The sequence below is a fragment of the Ascaphus truei genome, chromosome 1 (assembly GCF_040206685.1).
Source record: "Ascaphus truei isolate aAscTru1 chromosome 1, aAscTru1.hap1, whole genome shotgun sequence".
Lineage (NCBI taxonomy): Eukaryota > Metazoa > Chordata > Amphibia > Anura > Ascaphidae > Ascaphus > Ascaphus truei.
The window spans coordinates 434882025-434907369 of record NC_134483.1 but is presented as its reverse complement, the minus strand read 5'-3'; the positions used below and the strand labels follow the sequence as shown (position 1 = coordinate 434907369).

The following is a 25345-nucleotide window of genomic DNA, read 5'->3' as shown; positions in this document are numbered from 1 at the left end:
TTGACAGAAACGCCGCAGCTCCGCCCCCCCCCCCCTCTCTCTCTCTCTCTCTCTCACAGAGGCGGCTCGGGGTGAGGGCATGACGTCACGGACACGCCCCTCCCCTTGCTCTGCTGGCAAGTTGGGGCTCGCTCCCAGGGCAACGTTCCACCGGCCGCACACCTAGGCACTGGCGCCTCCTGCAGGTATCAGTCTGCAGCTCCTCCACATGTGTCCGTGCCGGGGCCGCCCTGCGTGACTGCCTGTGAGTATGCAATGGGGGAGACCCGGCCTCCTCCCGGCAGCCCCGGCCTCCTCCCGGCAGCCCCCCCTCTGGGTCACTGGGATGAGCTAATCTCAGTGTTGATGGTGAACCAAGGTTGACTACTGTCACTGCTTTTGCGCTGCACCAAAACCAGCTTGTCACCGGTCCCCGGTCCCCCAGACCCCCTTTACATTGTGTAGCAATTTCATTATTTCCGTCATATTCTTTTATTTCTCACAGCCCTTACTTTTTCTCCGTTGCCTGTTTTAAAGGATTCGGTGCTAGAAAGTTGGGTTGTCATAAGGTAGGGTTTATGAAACTATTCCTTGTACCACCAGTTATCCCACAAGACTTTGGTTATGACTCCCAAAGGCCAACAATGTTCACTTCATTCACTTCTCCTGCAATCTGTGGCTTTTGTAATGATACTGAAGGATGTTCTCTGTAGACCCAGTATTTTAAAACGGTATATTTCAATTTATAATAGTATTGATGAGCAAATATAAGTACAGTGGTGGTCCAAAAAATGTAACATTTAAGTACTCCACAAGAAGTGTGAGAAGTCCGATGTCATAGCTGTGAGAGAGCGCGGGATGTCAAAGAAGCTCAGGGAATGTACCCTCAAACCTACACAGGGATGAGGGAGCGGCTCAGTGAGTAAAGACTGAGAACAATGACACTGAGTTTGGATCAGGGGAACCTGGTCCAAGTCCTGGTGTCGGATCCTTGTGACCTTGGGCAAGTCACTTTATCTCCCTGTGCCTAAGGCTACAGCCCCAGTCACTGCGTGCGTCGGAGCGCCTGGCAACGCATTCACCAGTTTAAGCCGCGATCTGTGGTCTAGGGGTAGCGATGGGACACACGTCTTGAGTAGAGCAGAGGGCGGCGCGGCCATGACGTCATGCAAATGGTTCGCCCTCATTGGCTGAACCACCGACGTGGCCAGTACTCGGCTGCCGCGCCAAAATTCTTGTCTTTTGTCAAAGGCGGTCGGTCGCACATCGTGCTTTGTGCTCGCACACACACCGTCTGGGGCCTGCTCCATAGAGGGCTGTACTTTTTGTGCGGCGCGCACGCTGTAGAGCGGCCACCAGGAACAAAGCCTTAGACACCAAAAACATAGATTATAAACTCTGTGAGGCAGGGATGTCTGTAACAATCCTATGTGCTGCGTACCCTGTGCTGTAACTGTGCTGCGCTGTGAGACCCGTTGCGAGGAAAGCTCTGTATGAAATAGTTATTCTTCTTACACTGAATGAGCCAGACTGGTACACAGACGATCTGCACTGAGGTTACTATCCGGTTATGCTAACCTTGAAGCCAACATGGTGCAAGGTTAATGGACACCAACGGAGGGCCCCAGATCACCCTAGTAGGTCTGTCCAATCCAGGTTTTTGTACACTTGGGGCCAGAGACGATATATTGCAGGTGGTGGTCCTTGAGGACTGGAGTTGGCCCCAACAGGTAAGGTTTTCAGGATATCCCTGCTTCAGCACAGGTGGCTCCATCAATAACTCAAGTCAACGACTGAGCCACCTCTGCTGGAGCAGGGATATCTTTAAAACCCAACTTGTTGGTGGCCCTTGAGGACTGAAGTTAGTCTACCCCTTGTTTATTGGGATGGGGTACATAGAGATGACGTTCGATTTACAAATTGTGTATTGTAAGTCAGATACAGTGAAAGTAGTCAGTAATGTAATACAGTTTTAAATGTTAGAGGCAATCCATGCAGCTTAAAAAAAAAAAAAGTTTTGTTTTTGTTTTAATATATGCAGCCTTTGATTACCTTTATTGAAAACGAATTATCTACGCTGCCGATCAATTGGTTCTCCTGTGATCGATCAGCAAAATCCAGTTTCCCAGGCAGGGCCGCCGACAGGGGGGGGGAAAGATGGGACAGATGTCCCGGGCCCGGTGCCTGCGGGGGGCCCGGATGGTGCTGCGAGTTGGACCAGACATCTGGCCGGGCCCGGCTGCTGGTCCTCTCGCCGCCGGGCCCAGGCTCTCCCCCACTGCAGACCTCTCCCTCACTCTGTCCACTGCCGAGCTCGTAATGGTGACGCACGTCGGGTCACTCTGACGTCGACGTGCGCCAGCAGCTCGGCATGGGACAGAGTGAGGGAGAGGCCTGCAGCTGGGGGAGAGCCTGGGCCCGGCGGCGAGAGGACCGGCAAGAGGTCGGGTTCAGCTTGCAGCCACCGGTCCTGGCTTGACCCAAGGTAAATACATGTATTGGGGGGTGAGGGGTTTAAATATGCACGTGGGGGGCTTTTCTATGTATTTGGGGAGTTCTTTTATATGCATTTGGGGGGTGAGGGTTATTATCTATGCATTTGGGGGGGTGTTTTTTTTTTTTTTTTTTTTTTTAATATGCATTTGGGGAGTGGGGCGTTATTTTATATGTATTTGGGCATTTAAATTTTTTTTTTTTATGTATTTTGTGGGTAGGGGGATTGTCTGTTGGGGGAGGGAATGAGTGTGAGGAGGGGGGATTTAGTGAGAGTGCTATAATTGATGGAGGGGGGGGAAGAGTGAGAGGAGAGGGAGTTAGACGAGGGGGGGAGAGAAATACATGTGAAGAGAGGGTAAATAGAGGGGGCTCGTGAGTTGTGACATGAAGGAGGGGGGTTTGCAAGACCGCCGACACGGGGGGGCGAGGATAGATGGACGACCCCGGTCATAACTAGTCCTGGGCTGGGCTACTAAGGTCCGTTCTATAGTGCCTGCGCTTGCTGCGCCGTGCGTGCACGCGCGGCATTTATAGTTGGCTGACATTAGTCAGCCTTTCTATATTGGCGCCGCACGCACGGCAGGGAGAGTGGAACCGGAAGACGAAAAAAAGAGAATGTGTGTGTGTGTGTGTGTGTGTTATGTTGTTAAAAAAATTATTAAAGGATTTATTTATATACACACACACACACACACACACACACACACACACACACACACACACACACACACACACACACACACATACACTCAGTCATACACTCAGTCATACACTCGGGCACAGTATACACACAAAACGTGTGCGTCACGCGCATGGCCGCACACAATACAGGCATACCCCGCATTAACGCACGCAATGGGACCGGAGCATGTATGTAAAGCGAAAATGTACTTAAAGTGAAGCACTACCTTTGCCTACTTATCGATGCATGTACTGTACTGCAATCGTCATATACGTGCATAACTGGTGTAATAAACACATTTGTAACAGGCTCTATAGTCTCCCCACTTGAGCACAGCTTCGGTACAGGTAGGGAGCCGGTATTGCTGTTCAGGACGTGCTGACAGGCGCATGCGTGAGCTGCCGTTTGCCTATTGGGCGATATGTACTTACTCGTGAGTGTACTTAAAGCAGGGTATGCCTGTATATAACAGCCCTAAGGTAACATTATCTATTGTTACAGTTTGCAGCTTAAACAAATGGGAATTTGGCAAAAACTGATCACAAACAAGAAAGTGTTACAAATATCTTGCACTTCTGGGGAGGTGGCTAAAGCCTGCTACAGAAATCAAAGGATGCTCAGTATATTAAAACTCATTAAAATGGCATTGAGTTGAATTTTAAAATAAAAATGGTAGTAAGTATTATCTAATACTAAAGAACTGATTTATTTCAAATTACACATGTAGGATATTGCTTGGATTGCTTTTAAATTATATTTCACAAATTAAGTTGTATGCAGTACTTTTTAATATCAGACAAAATGTGTACTATTTTTGTTCAAATCTAGTTAGGAAGTCCAACCTAAGGACGCGCTTATAGTGCTTGCGACGTGACCGATGACGTCGCACTTGCGAAAGTTATCATTTGATTTTAAGCGAGGTTTCTGGCGACAAGGCCAGTGACGTCACGAAAGGGGGCGGGCCGCGGCCTCTGATTTGATTTAGAGACAGTCACACGTGGCGACTGTCTCTAAAAAATCAAATTGACCCGACTTCAAAATGTTTGGTCGCTGCGTCGCCGTCGTGCTGACTATAAGCGCTTTCCAATGAGTCAGTGTATTTGTTTCGGAGCGACGTTGCCAGGCACTATAAGCGCAGCCTAAGGGAGTGAAAATGCAGCAATACCAGGGTACAGTATTTAGTGCTAAAATTAAAACCTTAACAAATTCACAGTCCCTCATAATGTATTTACATCCATATGTCTATAAAACAGAAAACTATATCCGCATTCTGTCACTTATGTAATCAACTCCTCAGTATCCATATTGTTGACCCTTTCAGTGGCGCAATGCATTGCCGATCCCGTCAGTATCCTTGCTAGAATTGTCACCTTGGCCCCTTTGTAAAATGTCGTGCCTGTTTTTTGTCACTTATCTTTGATCTGTACAGCTTTGATAACACCGACTCAAGTGTGTTACATTGGAGCATGTGACAGAGGGGATTGTCCTGTTAGGGGCAGTTCAATGGGAGGAGGCAGAGAAGTGGGGGAAATGTGAAGGTCAGGACGTGGGTGAGCTATCGTTTCCCAGGGAAATGGATACAAAAGCCACTGGAGCTACGGGATGAACATACCTCATTTTACCCAGGTCAGCTGGTGCTTGTAATCGCCTGAGCCATAGCTATTGTTATCATATTTATTTTTGTTTTAGGGAACTTGCATTGTGTGTGACATGTTTGCAAACTGTGCTGTACGAGAAATCAATATGCAAATATTCCTTCTAGGCAGTGTAAGTACACGGGGAAGTGTACATCTAAATACAAAGCATGTGAGGGAGCCAGGCCCTGAATAGCTTGCCATGCGTGCGGTTCAGGAGTGCGCAGAGAGAATCGGTTTAATAACTGTATTACAGTAGCTTGATCAAAGGCGAAGAAAGGAAGTGCAATTAGTGATTCAGGGAGAATAATGCAATTTTTAGCCTGCAGTGTCGTGTATTGTGGTATTGCTGTCTGCCGATGTTGTTATAGGGTTACTGCATCAAGTGAGTGGTTATTTTCTTGCTCTCCTATCTATTGACACTTTTCTATACAGCAGCCCTATGTATCTTTTCAGGAACATAAGTCAGGAGACACCATATACTGTGTGCCCTCCCAGCTGTGTCCATGAGCCTCCCCACTGAATTAGTGCAGGACTTTTGCAGTTTCTTTTATTATCATTGTTTTGTGTACCCTGCTTAGGTCTCCCAGAAAGGCTTCAAATGCCTTTAACCCCTCTGTTGCCAGCAGAGGGCCTCTGACAGATTTCCCGGGGCCTAGGACTAGAGTTGCGTCTGGCCCCCTCCTCCCCCGTGTCGGCGGTATTGCGAGCACCAAGCCCCCCATTTTACACCTCACGAGCCCCCTCTTCCCATGTCTTTCTCGCCCCTCTTCCTCACTCACCCCCTCCCGCCTCGCATGTGTTCATCTCCCCTGCGTCTCACTCTTACTCCCTCACCCCCACCCTCCTCTCACTCACCCCCACCTTCCATCAATTACCCCACTCTCACTCAATCCCCCCACAAACTACATACCGAAACCCTGCACCCCAATACATATTAAAAAGACCCCCACCCCAACAATAAATATAAAAAGAAATCCACCCCCCTCCCCCATACAAAAAGTAGACTTACTTTGGCCAGGCCCAGTGGCTGCAGGGGTCCGGCGGCCAGCGCTGCAAGTTGGGGCCGACCTATGGCCAGTCGCGGCCGGACCCCGGCACTCCATCAGCTGCAGGCCTGCTCACTCTGTGTCCCACGCCGAACTTCCAGAGTCAACGCGCACCGAAAGCTGAGGCCCAGCTTACTTCTAGCGCGCTGACGTCAGACGGGCCCGTCGTGCGCCACCAGAGGTTGGAAGCTCAGCGTGGGACACATAGTGAGGAAGAGGCCTGCATCTGATGGAGAGCCGGAGACCGGCAGCCGGGCCTGGCCAGAGGTCGGGGCCAATTTGCAGCACCGGCCGCCTGGCGCCCTGCAGTCACCCGGCCCGGGACACTTGTCCCTTCTGTCCCCCCCTGTCGGCGGCCCTGGTTGCCAGAGAGGAAAAGCGATGATGTAGCAGCGCAGCAAATTGTTCTGGCCATGAACCATGCAATCACATTTCTATTTTGTAAACCTTTTTATTGCGAAAGTGTTCTCCTGACCTTTGTTGCTTGTCTCTGAACGGACATGTTTCACACATTTATATATATCTTTTTTATGACATCATAAACTACTTCCCCAGTGAGAGTTCTTGGTGTACAGAAATGTAAAGGTTTTTTTCCATAGTAACACACAAGGCCCTTATAGGCAAACATGTCTGTTCCGTGGTAATAGAACCTGCTGCTCATTTCCTATGAGGTATTACCGTATATTCCGGCGTATAAGACGACCCCCCAACTTTTCCAGTTAAAATATAGAGTTTGGGATACACACACACACCACTATACATATATATATATATATATATATATATACACACACACACACACACACACACACACCACTATATATATATATATATATATATATATATATATATATATATATATATATACACACACATCACTATATACACACACACACACATCACTATACACACACACACACACACATCACAATACACACACACACACACACATCACTATGCATATATATATACACACACACACATCACTATACATATATATATATATATATATATATATATATATATATATATATATATATATATATATATACACACACACACACACCACTATATATACACACACACACACACCACTATATACACACACACACACATCACTATATACACACACACACACACATCACTATATACACACACACACACACACATCACTATACACACACACACACATCACTATATACACACACACACACATCACTATATACACACACACACACACATCACTATATACACACACACACAGATCACTATATACACACACACACACACATCACTATATACACACACACACACACATCACTATATACACACACACACACACATCACTATATACACACACACACACATCACTATACACACACACACACATCACTATACACACACACACACATCACTATACACACACACACACACATCACTATACACACACACACACACATCACTATACACACACACACACACACACATCACTATACACACACACACACACACATCACTATACACACACACACATCACTATACACACACACACACACACACACACATCACTATACACACACACACACATCACTATACACACACAAACACACATCACTATACACACACAAACACACATCACTATACACACACACACACACACATCACTATACACACACACACACATCACTATACACACACACACACACACACATCACTATACACACACACACACACATCACTATACACACACACACACACACATCACTATACACACACACACACACATCACTATACACACACACATCACTATACACACACACACACACATCACTATACACACACACACACACATCACTATACACACACACACACATCACTATACACACACACACACACACATCACTATATACACACACATCACTATATACACACACATCACTATATACACACACACACGTGAAAGTACTACTGTACTGCATGCTCGGCTCCCCACGCTGCGGAACACTGGAGGAGTAAAGACATGAAGAGGAGGGCTTGTGTCTGTGTGTAGAGGGACGCCCCGCCCCGCCCCCTCTGCAAGCACAGGGAAACAGCAGCAGCACGGAGCTTCTGCCTGCCACTGCTCTGCTCTGCCCCCAGGTTTCGCCGCACAGGCTGCGCCCCCCAGTCGGCGTATAAGACTATACCCGGCGTATAAAACGACCCCCGACTTTTGAGAAGATTTTCCTGGTTTAAAAAGTCGTCTTATACGCCGGAATATACGGTATATTCATTTCTTTAAGTCTGAACTCCCGCTGAAAGAATTTTTTTTTTTTTTTAAAGGATTTTTGTAGCATCTTTTCCTAATATTGCCAAATCTTGTTTTTCCTTTACACAAGTTTCTGTACTTTCGTAGCACTGAATGTTTTAATGATTACATTGTGACCTTGGGCAAGTCACTTTATCTCCCTGTGCCTCTCTTGATTTCCCTTTCTGATACAAACCTCCATGTGCTGCATGTTGGGTGAAATTTGAATAACTTTTACATGTCTTAATAGAATAAATAAGTTTAAAAAGAGGGGACAAGGTGTAAAATGGCTGATTTGCTTTGAGCATTAGTCCCCTACACCTCCTATAAGTGGGTCCGGCGATTAGAACGGCAGCTAAACTCCTGTCTCTCTTAGGCCACGGCCAGGGTGCAACCAAGCGCGCTGGCGCTTGAGCGCCATGACGTCAGGCGCTCAGGTTGCCCAGGTGATTCCTGGCCAACTAGTTGCGGGTGTGGAGAGGGGCGTCACATCTGGTTCAACCTCATTGGGCGAACCGCCCATGTGACGCACCAGCGAGCGGCCAAATCAAATTGATTTGCCTCGCCAAGCAGCCGAGTGCCGTGCACTTGTCAAACACATTGTCGCAATTTGTTCGCGCATGCGCGCTCGCTCTCCGCCTGGACGAGCCCTGGGTGTCCAAACAATGTGAGGTCTTTGGACGTGTCTGCATGACAGTCAGTGAGGGTGTGGTTGTTATCGCTGCCATTCTCATCTTCCTCTCTTTTGACAAGCGACACAAGCCTATGACTTCCACAAGAGGCGCTAGTATTGTTATCAGTCGAATGTTCTATTCCAGTGGTCTCAACTTTTCAGTGTGAGGGACACATCGTATATTCTGCACATTTTCCCGGGCCAAAGAAAATAAATCTTATCATTTTTATATGTTTTATAAATGAATGAATAGGTTTTATTTGAATCTCTTTGGGGTAATCCGCATGATATGATTCAGAATAAAAGAGAAATGTGACAATTACAAACAGAGGATGTCGTGCTTACAATGGGAAATGATATATAAAGAGGAAAAATATATATATTTCAAGTTGCTGCTGGCCAGATAAAATCTTGTGGGGGGCCTGATGTTGTCCGCGGGCCGTAGTTTGGAGACCCCTGTTCTATTCTATCACCGTAACTCAATGACATGTTCTCTCATGCCACCAACTTTGTAGGGTAGACTGTATAGCTGCTATTTAATTGTTGCAGCTAAACTGCAAAAATAACGTGTGTGTGGTGTTTTTCCCCCCCCTCTGTTTATGCCACTACCGGTTGTACTCCAATCACAAGTTGGGACTCCTTCTTCTTTTCAGTTGTGACTTGTGCAAATGGGCCAGAGTAAGCTGGATATTCTCTACAGGCGACTGCTCCTCACTAAACTTTTCATCCGAGGATGGGGGAAGCCAGAAGACCTAAAAAGGTACATGAGCTGGCGGTTCCCAGCCTCTGCTGCAGGTGCTGGCTGCACTTCCCATGTGTGCTGTTCACTGCTCCAGTGTCTGGTGTCTGTGCTTAAGTGGAAGCTCTGTATAAATGTCATGGTTCAAAGCACTTCAATCAATTATATCACGCTTCTTGTCCCTAGTGGTCTTGAATGTCATGGACATAGCGTTTACTTCAGCTATGGGGGAACTGCTGTTCTGTGAGACCTTTTTCATGGCTCGCCATGTGCTCTGATTTGGGTTTTCCATGACCTGTTAGGGCTGGGACCCGCTGCGCCCGGCGGCGCGGGCGGCTGCACGAGCTTTCCTCACCAGCAGGGGAATCCTCCCGAGCCTGTCCCAGTCCCCCCTGGCTGCACAGCTCACTACACGCTGTGACACGTCAGCCGCTACGGGATACAAGAGAATTGTGATCCCTAGCGTTGACGCGTCACGTGGTGTGGCTGTGAGCCAATGAGGAGGAGAGGCTTCGGGGAGCAGGGAGGAGTGTGGAGGGAAAGCAGCGTGAGTGCCTGTCTGTGTGTGTGTGTGTGTGTGTGTGTGTGTGTCAGAGTGCCTGTCTGTGTTTGTGTCTGTGTGTGCCTGAGTGTGTGCCTGAGTGTGTGCCTGAGTGTGTGCCTGAGTGCCTGCCTCGGTCTGTGTGTGTGTGTGTATGTGTATGAGTGCCTGCGTGCGTGTGTGTGTGTGTGTGTATGTGTATGAGTGCCAGTGTGTGTGTGTTGCTTGTGATCAGCAGCTCCAGCCCGAGCCCGTGGAGGGAGGGAGGGGGGGGAGAGTAGCGGGTCCCTCCGCTCAAGCCACGCCCCCCCTCCCGCTCAAGCATCCCCCTCCCGCCCACCTCCGGCTCCCGCTCCCTACAGACCGCATATCGCGGTCTGTGTATGTCAGCGCCCCGCCTGTCTGCAGTGCGGGAGTGCTGACGGAGGGAGCGGGGCCTTAGCCTTAGAATGATTGCACCTAGAGGGTTCATGTGGGTTATCCACCATTGTTCAAAGACACAAGAATGATCATAAAATCAGAGGCAGAATGTGTCACATTTATAATTGTCAGATTTATTTATTTATTTTACCAGCCATTCATTGTCCATTTATGAAAATAGTTTTCAAAAAAACACTACTTTGGAAATGTGACATTGGGATTTTCATATATGAATTTATTCATATCCCTCCGTCTTACTAATAGTCTATGTTGCTATGACCCTCAATATGATCAGGACAGAGTAGTCCTGAGTTACTGTTTCCCTCCTGCAGCAAGATATTCTGTACATATATTCCCTATAAAGAATCCCTGGATGTGGCTAAAAAAACCAATGTACGTTTATCTGTTATGCTAAATTTCCAATAATATATGCTTGATCAGCTGTTGCATCATTGTATTGCATAAAACATAATGCTTTAACGATCTACTTGTATAGAGCTCACTTAAAAGGCAAAACCTATTTTTTGTTTGTAAGAATGTTTGAATTTCGGAAGATTATCGGGGACAGAGAGAAATGTCAGCATCTGGTTCCAAAGGACTATCCTGTGCATATTGACAAGGTAACAGAAGGTTTCTTTTTACTGGTGTTTTTGCGTATGTATGTATGTATGCCTTTATTTATATTGCGCCACTCATGTACATAGCGCTTCACCGCAGTAATACACGTGATAATCATATAAATAACCCATGATGGGAATAAGCGCTTCAGACATAGAAGTAACATTTAGGAAAAGGAGTCCCTGTTCCGAGGAGCTTAGAAAATAATTAAGTAGGAAGAGCTTATAGACAGTAGGAGGGCATTCTGGTAGGTGCGTCTGCAAGGGGCCAAGGTTTATGTATGAGTTGTATAGTATCAGCCACGTAGCGACTCATATACGTGTGTTAGAATGGGGGAAATATAACGGGCACAAATATTGCTAAATGACGGAAACTGATACCTTTGGAAAGAAATGCCCTTGTATTCTTATGCGGGGTCAAATGAATATTTACTATTATTTTTAATATAAATGATGTCCGTCTGAAGCTGCAAAATGCTTAAAACACAAGTGCTGTTTAAGGCTTTGTTTGCCCATTTTTAATAGGTTGAGGAGCAAACTGACTGCAAGATCCTTAATGGGCACTTTACCTCTCCCCTGGCGCACTACGTCCCAGACGTCATGCCTTCTGAGACAGTCACCGCACGGTAGGAAATGATCGTATTTCTCCATAACATTAGCCTGGTCCTTTTACCCTTTAGGGTAAAGTACCGTACAGTTACTAAGGTACAGAGCAATGTCTTCCCGGAGTCCATAGAGAATTGTGTAGATATAGGTCCTTTTGTAGAACAAACTAAAGGACCAATGCCCTGCCATTGTTTGGTCTCGAGCCATATCTCATAATTGGTAGGTCCAGTTTGTTTTATACCCCCTTTAATTTCTTCAGCTGTACTTCAGAATTTAGGCAGAACATTTCTGGTCTGGTGGTCTGGTCTTCCTGCCACTTACCAAAATGTAAGTGGGGGGACCAGGCACAATGGTATTCTTATTACTCAGTTACAGCTGGGCAAAGTTGGACAGGCGAAAATACAGTCACTTGAGATGGATCAAAACTATGCTGCTTCTTGGTCATTGAGGAGTACTTGTTCTGCTAGACCAGTGCATTTTTGTTCATTTCTGTAAAGTGTATATATCTATTTCTAGGAGTTGGTTATGTCTGTAATGTTTCTTCTATTTGGTAGATTCCAGTTCATAGTCCCTAAAGAATGGAAGAGCAAATATAGACCAGTGTGCATCCATCTGGCTGGAACAGGAGACCACGTGAGTCTGATATGTTTATTCTCAGAATACTTTCTCGTGTGTGTGTGTTCTCTCTGTGTTCTCTCTGTGTTCTCTCTGTGTTCTCTCTGTGTTCTCTCTGTGTTCTCTCTGTGTTCTCTCTGTGTTCTCTCTGTGTTCTCTCTGTGTTCTCTCTGTGTTCTCTCTGTGTTCTCTCTGTGTTCTCTCTGTGTTATTTCTGTGTTCTCTCTGTGTTATTTCTGTGTTATTTCTGTGTTATTTCTGTGTTATTTCTGTGTTCTCTCTGTGTTCTCTCTGTATTCTCTCTGTATTCAGTATTAAAAAAAATAGTTTTGATACAAATAATCGTATTTTGTGTGTATTTATATATTATCTATGAGCACACATACACAGGGTTGCACCTTGATTAGTTTGCCGTGGCACATCTTTCTGTCCATCACTATTTAGCAGCTCGCTGTCTTGGTCTCAGAGAGAAACCACAGCCCCTGATATCACAGGTATACTCCATGACATGGCGGCTTTGACCCCACTGATGCTCTACATTTGCTGTAAGTTGGAAGCACTGATCTTTACGACCCAGGGCCGGCGTTGCCAGCGGTGCGACTGGACCTAGCGCCGCGCTTGCAGAGGCCCCGCACTCTTCTCCGGCCCAGCTTGAGCAATCGGTCTAATGCTGCATTGGTTAAATTAACCACCGACACATTGAAACTGTGACCGCTGGGGGGGGAAGAGCGTGGGACCTCTGCAAGTGCTGGCATCTCCTCCCGCTACCGTGTGATGCCGCATCACCATGACAACGTGACACCACATGATGCTAGGGTGGTCAAGAGGCCCTGCGCATCACGTGACGTTATCCCGCGTCGTCGAGATGGTGGAGCAGGTAAGAGGCCCCGCAAAACTCCCAGCCGGCCCTGACCAGTACGTAACACGTGTGACTTTCTTACAGCGCACACAACAAAGTGCATTCACACAGAGAAAGCTAGCTGGTTTATGTAGGGGTTGCTGGATCGCCGCCTGCCCTGATAACTGCTCTCTTCCTCTGCTGTGGCTTGCAGGAGCATTGTTCATGGCAGATCCGTGCTGGTTACGGCTGCTTATACTGGATTACATTGCCCTATATTTACCATATGAGATTCAGAAATCTTGTACAATCGCTATTTTCTATTTGACAGATCAGACCTTGTACGCGTTCTGCATTTTAACCAATGTGTTGAAATCTCCTCCCCCTCTGTTAGTATTACTGGAGGAGACGAACGTTAATGGCCCGGCCTATGATCAAAGAGGCTGGTATAGCTTCCCTATTGTTAGAAAATCCATATTATATCCTTTTTGATTGAAACAATACTGTTCTGTCAGTAGCAACGATCTTGCTTTTGTCCGCTATATTATAACATCTCTCTTGCTCGGGGGTATTTTGTGGAGGGATTATCATGTAAACCACCCGCTGCCGGAGAGGCCTGCGTTGTGGGGCATGTGATCTGGAGTGAGACACATTGGCCCATATTTACTAAGCACTGGTATTGCACAAGACGCCAGATTACACCTCACCGTCCATTCAAGTCAACTTACTGTAAAGCGTTTTCTGTCGCTGGAAGGCACCTTGTGGAATAGCACCGCTTAGTACATCTGGCCCCTTTGCCATATGCTGTGGCGGCCCCTTGCTGGAGAAGAGATCAGTACTATTCAAATGAATGCCATTAAAATCTTCTCCAGAGACGTGACTTCACCGCATACCGAATCCACCTCCAGTGCTAAAAATAAATAAATAAGATTTACAACTGTTTGAGGGTGGGGAGAAAACAAACAAACAAAAAAACCCCATTATCACGCAGTCATGTTTTGAGGTCTCCTGGTGTTAACGTGGCTCCTGATTATCTTCCCTTGTGAAGCCTGCTGTGGGCTGTCAGTGTTAGGCGCAGTGTAGTGGTGGAACAAATATATAAATATATATTCACCCCACTTCTCCGTGTAAGGAGCATGCTGCTGGTGAAAAGATTGGCCATACATATGTGAAAAAACAGTGAATCCCTGCACTTCTCCCATTGGGTTAACAATAAATGGGGAATTAAATATACATAGTGGACCCCAAGGCCGAGTCCATAGACGGACAGGCCGCGCTGAGCCGTGCGGACGCTCAGCGCTGAGCCCCTGCATCCTCAATGAGGATGCCTTGAGAGTGGGCTCACGCGAGAGTCCGCAGGCGTGCTGACGCGTTGGAGTTTTCAGCCGAGCGCCAAGCTGTTTTTCAGCGCGCTTTTGGCTGAAAACCTCCAATCACAGCACAGCAGTGTCAACGTCACGGCGCCGTGACGTCAGTGCGTCGCGGGCGATTGGCCCAGCGACGTCACTGCCCCACCTCCCCCCGGCTCCGATCGCGCCCGCTGGCTCGCCTGTATGGGCATGAAATCGCCCAGATTTCAGCAGGCGAGCCTCAGCGTCAGGGCGGCTCGGATCTCCTCACCCCTCTATGGCCCGGGCCTTAGTCTGTAAGAGACTTGCAGACTTAGGCTTCAGTATATGTGTGCATATGTTTTACATTTTCAGTTGGAACGAATTAAATCCCTAGCAGCACGCTTCCATGGGCACCACTATTAGGGTGTGATTAATGTATTCAGCCAATCCACCTGTAACTGCTTATTGAGCAGCTTGTGGGAGGTTAGTCCCTTCAAGGTATATAATCTCCCAGTAAGGTCCCTATAAATTCACTTTCCATTTTACTTGCTTACATGTAAGTATCTTTACTGGTATATACCTGTTTTTAACTGCACTAAGTTACGTAAGCTTATGTTTAGTTTATTAACCCCTTCAGGGTATACTTCACAGAACATTTGTATGCATTTAGCATAGGGACCTGCTATTGATGCTTACCTTGATGTTTGTTAGCAGGCTTGTCATTATTTGATCAAAGGATGCAACCTAAAATCTCCTTTGTCTTACAGACTTAGGTTTCACTATTTATTGTTGGCCCAATGGGAGAAGCGCAGGGATTCACTCTGTTTTTTCGCACTGTAGTGGTGGGTTGCATGAGCAGTGACACACGTGCATTTCATACAATGGGACTATTCTCAATTGGTATGCGATTGAAATATTAGTCACTATTTGACATTGGGCGCACACTGTGACATGTTCTGGCAAAGGCAAGAATGTGCTTATTCAGGCTGCAGCCTATTGACACATGCATGATAATCCCACCTGTTGGCAAGTGCAGGGGTTATGCCTCTTTGCAGTTAACCCTGCGGGAATTCTGACCCGTACAAAGGATTCCTCATTATACAGTTGATCTTCTGAAGCTGATAAAGTCTCTGTTTCTGGTAAGGAGGCATGTGCATCTCTGCAAAACTTTTTTTTTTTTTTTTTTTTTTGTATCCAGATAAAATGAGCACTCGCATACTTTCTAATTTTCCTTAACTCCATTCCTTACACGGCTGCAGAAAACCTAAGGACCAACTGTAAGTATAAATGGGGATTTTATTAATGTGTGTGTTCCTTAGCACATTTTCTTTTTGCTCCTATTTACTCTTGTGTTCTGAGATTCTTTCTTCTGTCCCCATCACCTAAACTCAGCAGTGCTATGCTACCCTTTTTACACTTGAAACATTTGATAACTTTGTGATAAAGCTCATATGGCAGGTACATCCCCATGTAAGGTTTTATTCAACATTTGGCCTCTTCAGCATCTTTGAAAGAGCCTATTGTTTTTGTGAAAAGCCCTTCAACACACGCCCTTCATGATGACCTCCGGAGAATTTGTGAGGGGCTGGATTACGCCGTATTCCCCTTAGTGATGTTTTTCTGCAGTGAGAATTGTGAGTTTAAACCAGGAGTGGACAACTCCAGTTCTCAAGGGCCAACAACAGGCCAGGGTTTGAGGATATCACTGCTTCAGCACAGGTGGGGCAGTCTTTGACTGAGCCACCAGTGTTGAAGCATGGCTATCCAAAAAACCTGGCCTGTTGGTGACCCTTGAGAACTGGAGGAGCTCACCCCTGGTTTAAACACTTCTATAGAAATCTGCAGTGCAAAGCAATCAAGCTATTTTATTAGTAGTCTCTTGGTGTTTAACATTAGCTAAAAGTACAAACCAAGATGTCTTGGTCTTCTCTTTTCCCCTCCCGCCTCTGGGACAGGAGGTCCAGTTTAAGGAATGTCTCTGACCTGTTTGTGATGGGAGGAGCCCTGGTGCTGGAGTCTGCCGCCCTGTTGCACTGGCTGGAGAGAGAAGGTTATGGTCCTCTGGGAATAACCGGCATATCAATGGGAGGACATGTAAGTGTAACATCTGCCTCTTCTGCATTTTTCACTCCTTACTATTTCATGCTGCAATAATATTTTTTTTTTATGGCTGTAATATAGCGCTTGTGGGCCTGTAAATGACGTGTGGTTGCAGTTTTATCAGACCTCAAACAAAACAAAAATGAAGGGTGCAAGTAATGCAAATAAATAGAACAAAAGCAGGATAAGTTGCCTGATAAAAGTAGAAGCCCAATTCAGGGGGGTATGCAGTCCTTCATCTATCTCCTGGAAGTTTTCCACGGGTCCCTGGGAAGCTGGTGCCTATGTATACCGCTGCGCCGTCTCTGCTTGGGCGCCACTCCTCTGTGCGCCGGACACCGAGGGGTCGCGCTTAATGCTGGGAAAGAACCTGGTGCTGCGGCTGGCGTGGATCTCGAATTAGCAGTGCATCTTCCAGACTTTTGAAACAATCTTGTCTACAGGGTCGAGTGATAAGTGGTTTTGCCTTTATCTTTATATTTATTTGTTTTTTATAAGATTCACTGTTTTCCAACACTTATTCATAAAATTAACTGTTTTCTTTATATATATATATATATGTGTATATGTATATGTATATTTATATTTATATTGAATGTTTATTAATCACCATTGATATATTAATTCACATCACAATTTTTTTGGGTTAGTAGAGCGCCATCTAGAGTTTTTCCTGTATTCCATCTGTTGTCTGCCATGTTTAGGGGTTTCACATGTGGTTCATGTCATACATTGTGGCTTCATTCATCAGTGTTATCACCCTTTACCAAGAACGCAGATCCAGTTTGTGTACGAGGAAGATCACACTTTCCTTGTTTTTATTCCCACCCCCCCTAGCTGTTACCCTCCTTGGGCAGTGTTTTGGTTTGTTTTTTTCCTTCCCCCTAAACTCCTGTGTATCAACACGGATTAACCCACGGGTGTAGATTCTGAGGCTCAACCACCTCCTTTTTTTTTTTTTTTTTTTTTTTTTTTTGGTTGTGTGCAGTTTTATCAGAGCTGTTTGGAAATGGTTTTGCTGTCGTGTTTTCCGATCCCATGTATGAGAGCGTTGTAGCTTTGCATTGTGTAGTTTGAAGTATTACAGAAGTTACAAGTAGACATTCTTGTCCCTTGTGCTCACGTACAAAGAAAATGAATACAGTACGTACCGTTTGTAAGCTGAAAAGGGGCCTAAAACGTTCAACCATTTAATTTTATTAGCCGCTTTGTAGTTGTGAACGATGGCTATTGAACCTAACTTACAAAGTATATCAAACCTAATTTAGAGCACGAAGATTTGTTTAAAAACGACAAGATGTGTTGCAACAATTAGTGCTTTCATTGTTTCAACATATTATTTTAACTTAGGTAAGGCTTTATGCGTAAAAAAAAAAAAAAGTATTTTTTCTAACTCTCCATGGCATTGCCTGCCTGAGACTACCAGGTCTGAAAGAGTGTTTTCATCATCTTTATTGGTTGTATAAGTATGTTAAAGCTGCCAGGGTTTTTTTTTTTCCTGTCTTTAATATGTGCATCAATATAATCCCCACAATAAGTAATTACCTACGTTTTCGATTGATCACAGGAGAATGGATCAATCGGCGAAGATTCAGCTTGGGTGTCCATTAAATGGCTGTCAGTGCAGCAGAAGAGGACCAAATATGCAAAGTTCTGTGGGGAAGATCATGTGACCAGGCAGTCACTAGATACAATTGGTGCACTGCTAGAGAGGGCAGGGCTCAAAAAGGGGTGTGCCCATTCCTGTTTCAGAAGAGGAAGGGGATGTGACTTTGTAAATTGTTGCTACAGAAACAAAAAATGATTGATTGTTACATTATAATACATAAAATTGTTTTTGTTTTTAATCTTACCTGAACCAAAACACCCAGTTTCCAATAACTGGATTGCTGCATCAATAAGTGGTTATAAAGTATTGGTTTATCAGCTGAGTTTTACATATGAATAATTGTGTTTTCAGATGGCTTCCTTAGCAGTAACAAACTGGCCCAAACCAATCCCATTAGTCCCGTGCCTATCCTGGTCCACAGCCTCTGGCGTCTTCACAACGGTAATCTCACCACAAATAAAATAATGGATGCAATAGAGATTACAAATGCATGTGGCCGTTTGATTGCTCTTGACTTTAGTATAAATGCACAAAGGAGATTATTTTTTTTATTCCCACTATGTGCCAGCGTGTTATTTTTTTATTTTAACCTCTCGTGAGTTAATCCCCTTTGTGTGATTTGATGTTTTCCTCTCTGGTTCACCGCTGTCTTCTCTACTACTAGTACTATACGTCTAAAGTGACTGCCTTCTATTTATATTCATTTTTAAAATAAGCTTCCCAAGTGTACATGCTTGTGTAGGAAAGCGTTACATTCAAATGACTTATGTTCCTAGTTAAGGAAAACGTCTTGCTACTTGTTTTTATTTAAAGGAAGACAAAGTAATTTGACCTTTGACCCCCACCCCTCCCCCCCCCCCCAAAAAAATTCTGGGTCTGGCAGTATTCACCGATTTTGTTCAATTTCAGGGTGTTTTAAGCAGGGCTATTAACTGGAGAGAGCTAGAGAAGCAATACTGCACCCAAACTGCGTATGAAGAAGAAATTAGCCACCTACTTGAATATTGTGGGGTAGGTACATTACATTTTACCAGCAAACTCTTCTGCTGACCAATGCCCTCTTCCTTTGTCACTGTGCTGGCGTTCCTCCTTCCTGTGCTGGTTGAGCCCAGTTTGAAATCCCCTGAAACAGTGGGAGTTAATGTGTCTATTACCTGAAGCAATGCTGCTGGGACTAATTGATGTAGCAGACGTCATTGCTCCCACTGATAACACAAGATGTCGCGTTATAGCGCAGAATATCCGTTTCCATGGGAGTCAATGGCAGCGATGATGTACTGTAGCATATAACAGAATATCTCGCATTACAGTGCCAGCGAGAGCAATAACTTGCGCTGCATCGGCACAGTAATTAGGCGACTTTAGCATTAATTGCTTTTCTCTGATGGGCAAACGGGTAATTTGGGACTGATGGCCACATCAGCCCCAGGGGATTAAAGCTGCTGCATCGTTTCTATAAGAATGACGGGTGAGCATAGTGTGGCTGGACAAAGACTTAATTAACCGATGCAAACATTTTGTGAGGCATATCTGAGAGATGGTGGTGTGATCTTAAATGTAAGAGAAACAAGTATGGTATTTTCACCTTGATTATGTTTCCCTGTAGTCAAATGAAGTACTCACGGCCTTTGATGTGTAAACTTAATTGTTGTCGTTTTTATGCACATATACTTTCCTTTTGCAATTTTAATTGAGAAAATAATGACAAACAATATGTAATATAGTGTGTGGTGTGGTGTGTGTGTGTGGTGTGTGGTGTGTGTGTGCAGATGCACACGATCACTCCCATCCTTCCCCACTGTATCTGCACATGGACCCTTGAGGCCTCCGTCCGTTTCTCCTGCTCCCGTTTGTCAGAACTTGCATCATATTCTTCAGCACATTCTACCGTCCTGCTTCTCCTCTTCATAACATACTGGTCTTTACTATTTGCAGCTTATACCTGCTTTTACATAGACTTTTACAAGTGAAAGCCCCATTTAACGCATCAACACAGTGAAAATCACAAATGTAAAAGTAATCATTGATAACCCTGAAAAAATTAAATTTTTTAATTTCTGTAAAAAGTATGTTTGTTTTTTTTTTTTGTTTTTTTTTAACTTTTCCCGAAAAATTTGAATGCTGCTTGTTTGGCTATGTCCCCATGAGGACACCAACCTCATTGTGCATTTCCTTTTGCTGTCCAACTTATGAAAGAGGAAGACGGTTGCTAAAGAAAATGAAAAATCTCCATGGTTTGCCAATATATAATGCTTACAATCTAATGCTGTAAAATGATTACAAACTGATAGAAAAAAGGCATCTGCCTCCAAACTGTCCCCCCTGTGATCCTGGAGACCAGCAACGTATTGCTGAATGATGTGTTGCAGGCCCCTCAAGACTGGTTGGATTTAACGCATTAAACATACGATTTACTTTGAGACTGGGAAAGAACCCCCGAGGCCTTTTTGCATTTTATCAAGTGTCTTTTATTTTGGAAATTCTTCAGGCAGATTCTTTCAAGATGGGACAGGAGTTCGTTAAAAACTCTCCAACAAGTGTTGACCGCTTAACCAACCTGAAATCAGCCTCCAGCTTTTTCCGCCTGGCCAGGCGCAGGGAGCCATCCCTTGCTGACTCCGGGCAGCCTTTACACACGAGCAACAATGCCTTGCGGGCCCCAGCTGACGGGCTAGTGTTCCAAGGGGATTCCAAAGTGTCTTACGTAGGCCAAGCACTGGCCGCTGATGATGACGGGAGCTCCAGCCCAGCAAGTGCAACGGGGAAGTGGGCCACGGAAAGAGAAGAAAAGAGGAGCGAAGCTCTGCAGAGGGAATCCTTACTGTTCATGAAAGGGGTCATGGATGAATGTACACATGTAGCTAATTTCTCAGGTATGTGACCTACATGTTCAAGAGCAGAGATGAAGGAAAAGAAACCTTGCTTATGTGTATATAAATAGCTTCTGCTCATGAATATATGGGCATGATTTTTATTCCTGGGACCGTGGTGTCAAGAAGAGAAAGTACAAGATACAGAACCAAATGTACTATGCAGTTTAATAGTGCCAAAAGTTGCATTTTTGGCACAGTAAATTCGTGTATTGCAAATCCATAGTGCCCTGGTTCGCCTTTTTTCTATAGACTTTGGATCGTTGACAGGTTTTCCCTGGGCCAGGAGCCCCAATACTTGTATCCGTTTTATTTATGGTGTGCAGCATATATCTCCCATGTTTTTTTACAATTTAATGCTATAGATCAGGGCTGCTCAACTCCAGTCCTCAAGCCTCCCTGGCTGGTCAGGTTTTAAGGATATCCCTGCTTCAGCACAGGTGGCTGGAGTTGAGCACCCCTGCCATAGATCACATTCTGTTATTTGGTAACTATGGGGCAAAGAGCATCTGTCCTATAAATCTACAAAATGTGCTACATTAATATGAAATAGGTTACATTTTTTTCCCCCCCCCATTTGTCTTTTGTCCAGTTCCAGTGGATCCAAGTTTAATCATAGTTGTCCAAGCCAAAGAGGACGCCTATGTCCCAAGGACAGGTGTGCGCAGCCTTCAGGAGATCTGGCCAGGCTGTGAGATCAGATATCTGGAAGGAGGTCATGTCAGTGCCTACCTCTTCAAACAAGGGCTCTTCAGGTTGGATTACACAGGGTTTTTTGGGGGGAGGTCCGCTAATGTAATTGGTATTGCATCATGTATATACTGTACCATGTTCCTCTGCCCTAGAAATCCACAGTGACTCTCCGTGTTTAGATGCAGCGTGTGTTTATGCAAAGCATCTGCTTTCTCTGGGGACTTGCTTTCCATGATTAGTCGTAGGTGGTCAATGTTTTGCAGTTTCCTCTTGCATCAAAAGGGAATAAGGAACTACATACTGACAAAAGAAAGTAAAGTGGGCACGTTGGCTTTTTACATGCTCCATTTCATCCTATGCTGAAAATAGTGCCCATTATCATCCTGTCTGTCTTTATGCTGATGGATTGTCCTGTATTGTTTGCCCTTCTAACAGAAAAAGGGGGCAGGTAACTGCAAAAGCTTTAATTAAATCATAAATGATTGTGTGTGTGTGTGTGTGTGTGTGTGTGTGTGTGTGTGTGTCACATGTATCACAAATTAGATTTTTTTGGGGGGGGGGATGGGGGTGCGTATAGTTGCTCACAAGCTTTCTAGGACTCAGTAAATATAATTCAATATACATTTCAACTGAGAAATAACCTACTCACCATAACATCACCAGCACACATACCAGAAAGCTGATTTTCATTTTGCCTTCTTTGTTTTTTGTTTTAGGCAAGCGATCTACGATGCGTTTAGTCGCTTTCTTCAGAAGTATCCTATGTGACGCTGCGTTCATGGGAAGTTCATTCCGTCCTGCCCGTTTTATTTTTATACGGACTTTTCACACATGTTCAAAGGAGTGCAATAAAGCTATAAAAAAAAACTACATGACACGGGCACATCTCCTCCCCCTGCCTCACCGGCAAGCCATTGATCACATGGGATATGTGCGACAGCCTCTGGAACAGAAGGGAATATACTGTGCACTAAAGTATTCAGGAGACGGTTCAGCTGCCTCTGCTACAACATGTTCACACCTGTATAGAAGGGAGAAGGAACACAAGGCACTTTTCGGGTTTTACTTATCGTTGTGTATTGGCTGTAATAATCTAATTTATTACAGCCAATACACAACGATAAGTAAAACCCGAAAGTGAATTGTGTTGCCTCTCCCTACTATGTTCACTGGATTAACTGCAGGCTATCCTCCAAACACCGGAGCACCGGTAACAGTAATACAGTTATCTTTCTACTTATGGTGTGCAGCATCTGTGATTTACTTTTGCACGCCTTAATAGAAACCTATGCATGTATATTTCTTTTAAAAACATTTCAGCAGTTTTGCCTTGGCACAATGTGTGTTTTTTGTGGATTACATTTAACAATTGATTGCCCAACACGTTCATTTGTGAAAGTGTTGAATACTGTACTCATGAACTTTGTAATATGACCTGTTTTATCTTTCTTACATGTTCATAGATATTATAATCACAATCTCATTCAGATTGCAGGAAAAAGATAACTGAAAGGTACTTTCTGTATACCGTCCCATGAATGTACGTTAAATTATTTCTTTGCCAGACTCTGCTGCACAATCTCGCGTTTTTATACAGTTTACGCAGACCTTTTATTCACTGATGAATGAAGTGCCTAATGTTATAAAATAATGTAAACAAAAAAGTATGGCGTCAACATTTATTGTCACGCAGCCTTCACATTAATCATGCATACATTGTTTCATTTCATGACACCCGCGTGGGTCACAAAGCCAAGCTATGTATGTTATGGAAATGTAGCGTTCATCTGGTGCTGGGTCCCTATTTAAATAGGTGTGTGCACCTGTGGCGTGTCCTTGCTCGGATTAAAGCTGCAGTTCAGGCTCCCGTTTTTTTTTATTTTTTAGTGTTTTATTTTTAATTTCAATAGTTTCATGTGGGCAATCTCTACTTACCTAAAAAACTGCATAGCTGCAGGTCAATTCGTTCTCCGTCTATTGATCGGCAAAGTTTAGCGACACCTTTAAATATGGGGAAATTAAATTGTTGCTATAGGAACAGGCATGCTTGTTAAAATAGAATACAAGAAAATTGGTCTTTCAAAGTTGTTGTTTTTAAAACAGAAAATGCTAAAAGTATTTTTCCTTACTACAGAACTGATTTATTAAAAAAAAAAACACACATGCAGGATATTGACTGAACTGCAGCTTTAAGGTCCTTAGGGACTAAAATGTTATGGGGCTACATAAATATGTAATTATTTTGTATACTTTGGCATGCCCTGTTTCCTTTTTTCTATGAATTTTTTGTTTTAAATGAAATGAGTGTTTAGCTTAACTTTTTTTACTTTGAAAACTATAGCATAAAAAGACTGTCACTATTCAAAAATAGGCTGAGAGCGACTGAATTATGAAGGCCACTGCTTGAGTTTAATTAAAGCGGATCATATGGCTTTTGCACGTATAATATTCAAACAGTCTGGACAGTGATTTCAGTTGAAGCTAAAATACATTTGCGCCGTGTATGTTTTGTTTCTATAAATAGTCCCAGCTTTCAGAAGCGTTTGCGACCGTGGTGCAATGTGCCAGCTCCATGTGTCATTTTATTACACCCCGGAGGGGAGGAAAGATCTGGAGGGACAGTCTAGCACATGAGTGGTCAACGCCAGTCCTCAAGGGCCACAAACGGGTCAAGTTTCTCAGGATATCCCTACTTGGCACAGGTGGCTCAGTCAGATTCAGCCACCGGTGCTGTAGCAGAGATATCTTGAAAAACCAGACCGGTTTGTGGCCCTTGAGGACTGGAGTTGACGACCCCTGGGCTAGACCGGCGGCGCGAGATTATTATTTTTTGCGGTGGTGGTGGGTGCAAGCAAACACGGGGAGAGCAGGCAGGGGGGCGCAAGCAAACACGGGGAGAGCAGGCAGGGGGCGCGGCAAACACTGGGGGAGAGCAGGCAGGGGGCGCGGCAAACACTGGGGGGAGAGCAGGCAGGGGGCGCAGCAAACACTGGGGGGAGAGCAGGCAGGGGGCGCAGCAAACACTGGGGGGAGAGCAGGCAGGGGGCGCAGCAAACACTGGGGGAGAGCAGGCAGGGGGCGCAGCAAACACTGGGGGAGAGCAGGCAGGGGGCGCAGCAAACACTGGGGGAGAGCAGGCAGGGGGCGCAGCAAACACTGGGGGAGAGCAGGCAGGGGGCGCAGCAAACACTGGGGGAGAGCAGGCAGGGGACGCAGCAAACACTGGGGGAGAGCAGGCAGGGGACGCAGCAAACACTGGGGGAGAGCAGGCAGGGGGCGCAGCAAACACTGGGGGAGACCAGGCAGGGGGCGCAGCAAACACTGGGGGAGACCAGGCAGGGGACGCAGCAAACACTGGGGGAGACCAGGCAGGGGGCGCAGCAAACACTGGGGGAGACCAGGCAGGGGGCGCAGCAAAGTAAAGTTTGTGCATCCCTGGTCTAGACCAAGTATTGCAAAGATAATGTACAAACAATCATTCACAATTGGGGTTAGGATCTGATGCAATATTGAACAAATCAAATAGCAGCTGAAATTAATTGGGAATGACTCGCTGTGCTAAGTGT

At 45.2% G+C, this 25345-nt stretch overlaps 1 protein-coding gene across 3 annotated transcripts; it reads left to right on the top strand.

Moving 5' to 3' along the window:
* The first annotated feature begins 61 nt into the window (after nt 1-61).
* Nucleotides 62-24177, top strand: ABHD18 (abhydrolase domain containing 18). 3 transcript variants are annotated; one of them, XM_075615465.1, is made up of 13 exons: nt 62-185; nt 9454-9560; nt 11036-11120; nt 11643-11743; nt 12278-12356; nt 13571-13656; nt 15758-15784; nt 16463-16601; nt 18568-18657; nt 19126-19227; nt 20705-21089; nt 21679-21841; nt 22496-24177. In XM_075615465.1, exons 2-13 carry the CDS (start codon nt 9469-9471, stop codon nt 22545-22547), a joined length of 1401 nt encoding a protein of 466 aa, XP_075471580.1. In that variant the 5' UTR covers nt 62-185; nt 9454-9468; the 3' UTR covers nt 22548-24177. The 3 variants fall into 3 exon arrangements, with proteins under 3 accessions (XP_075471580.1, XP_075471569.1, XP_075471573.1); XM_075615454.1 differs by having other exon boundaries at nt 65-244; nt 22496-24176; XM_075615458.1 differs by lacking the exon at nt 62-185 and adding an exon at nt 4620-4783 and having other exon boundaries at nt 22496-24176.
* The last annotated feature ends 1168 nt before the right edge of the window (nt 24178-25345 follow it).

Excerpts from the sequence above, each read along its gene's own strand:
- ABHD18 (XM_075615465.1), top strand. The coding sequence starts at position 9,469 with ATGGGCCAGAGTAAGCTGGATATTCTCTACAGGCGACTGCTCCTCACT. Across the intron at positions 18,658-19,125 it reads CCTCTGGCGTCTTCACAACG|GGTGTTTTAAGCAGGGCTAT; the intron begins GTAATCTCACCA and ends GTTCAATTTCAG. Across the intron at positions 19,228-20,704 it reads ACCTACTTGAATATTGTGGG|GCAGATTCTTTCAAGATGGG; the intron begins GTAGGTACATTA and ends GAAATTCTTCAG.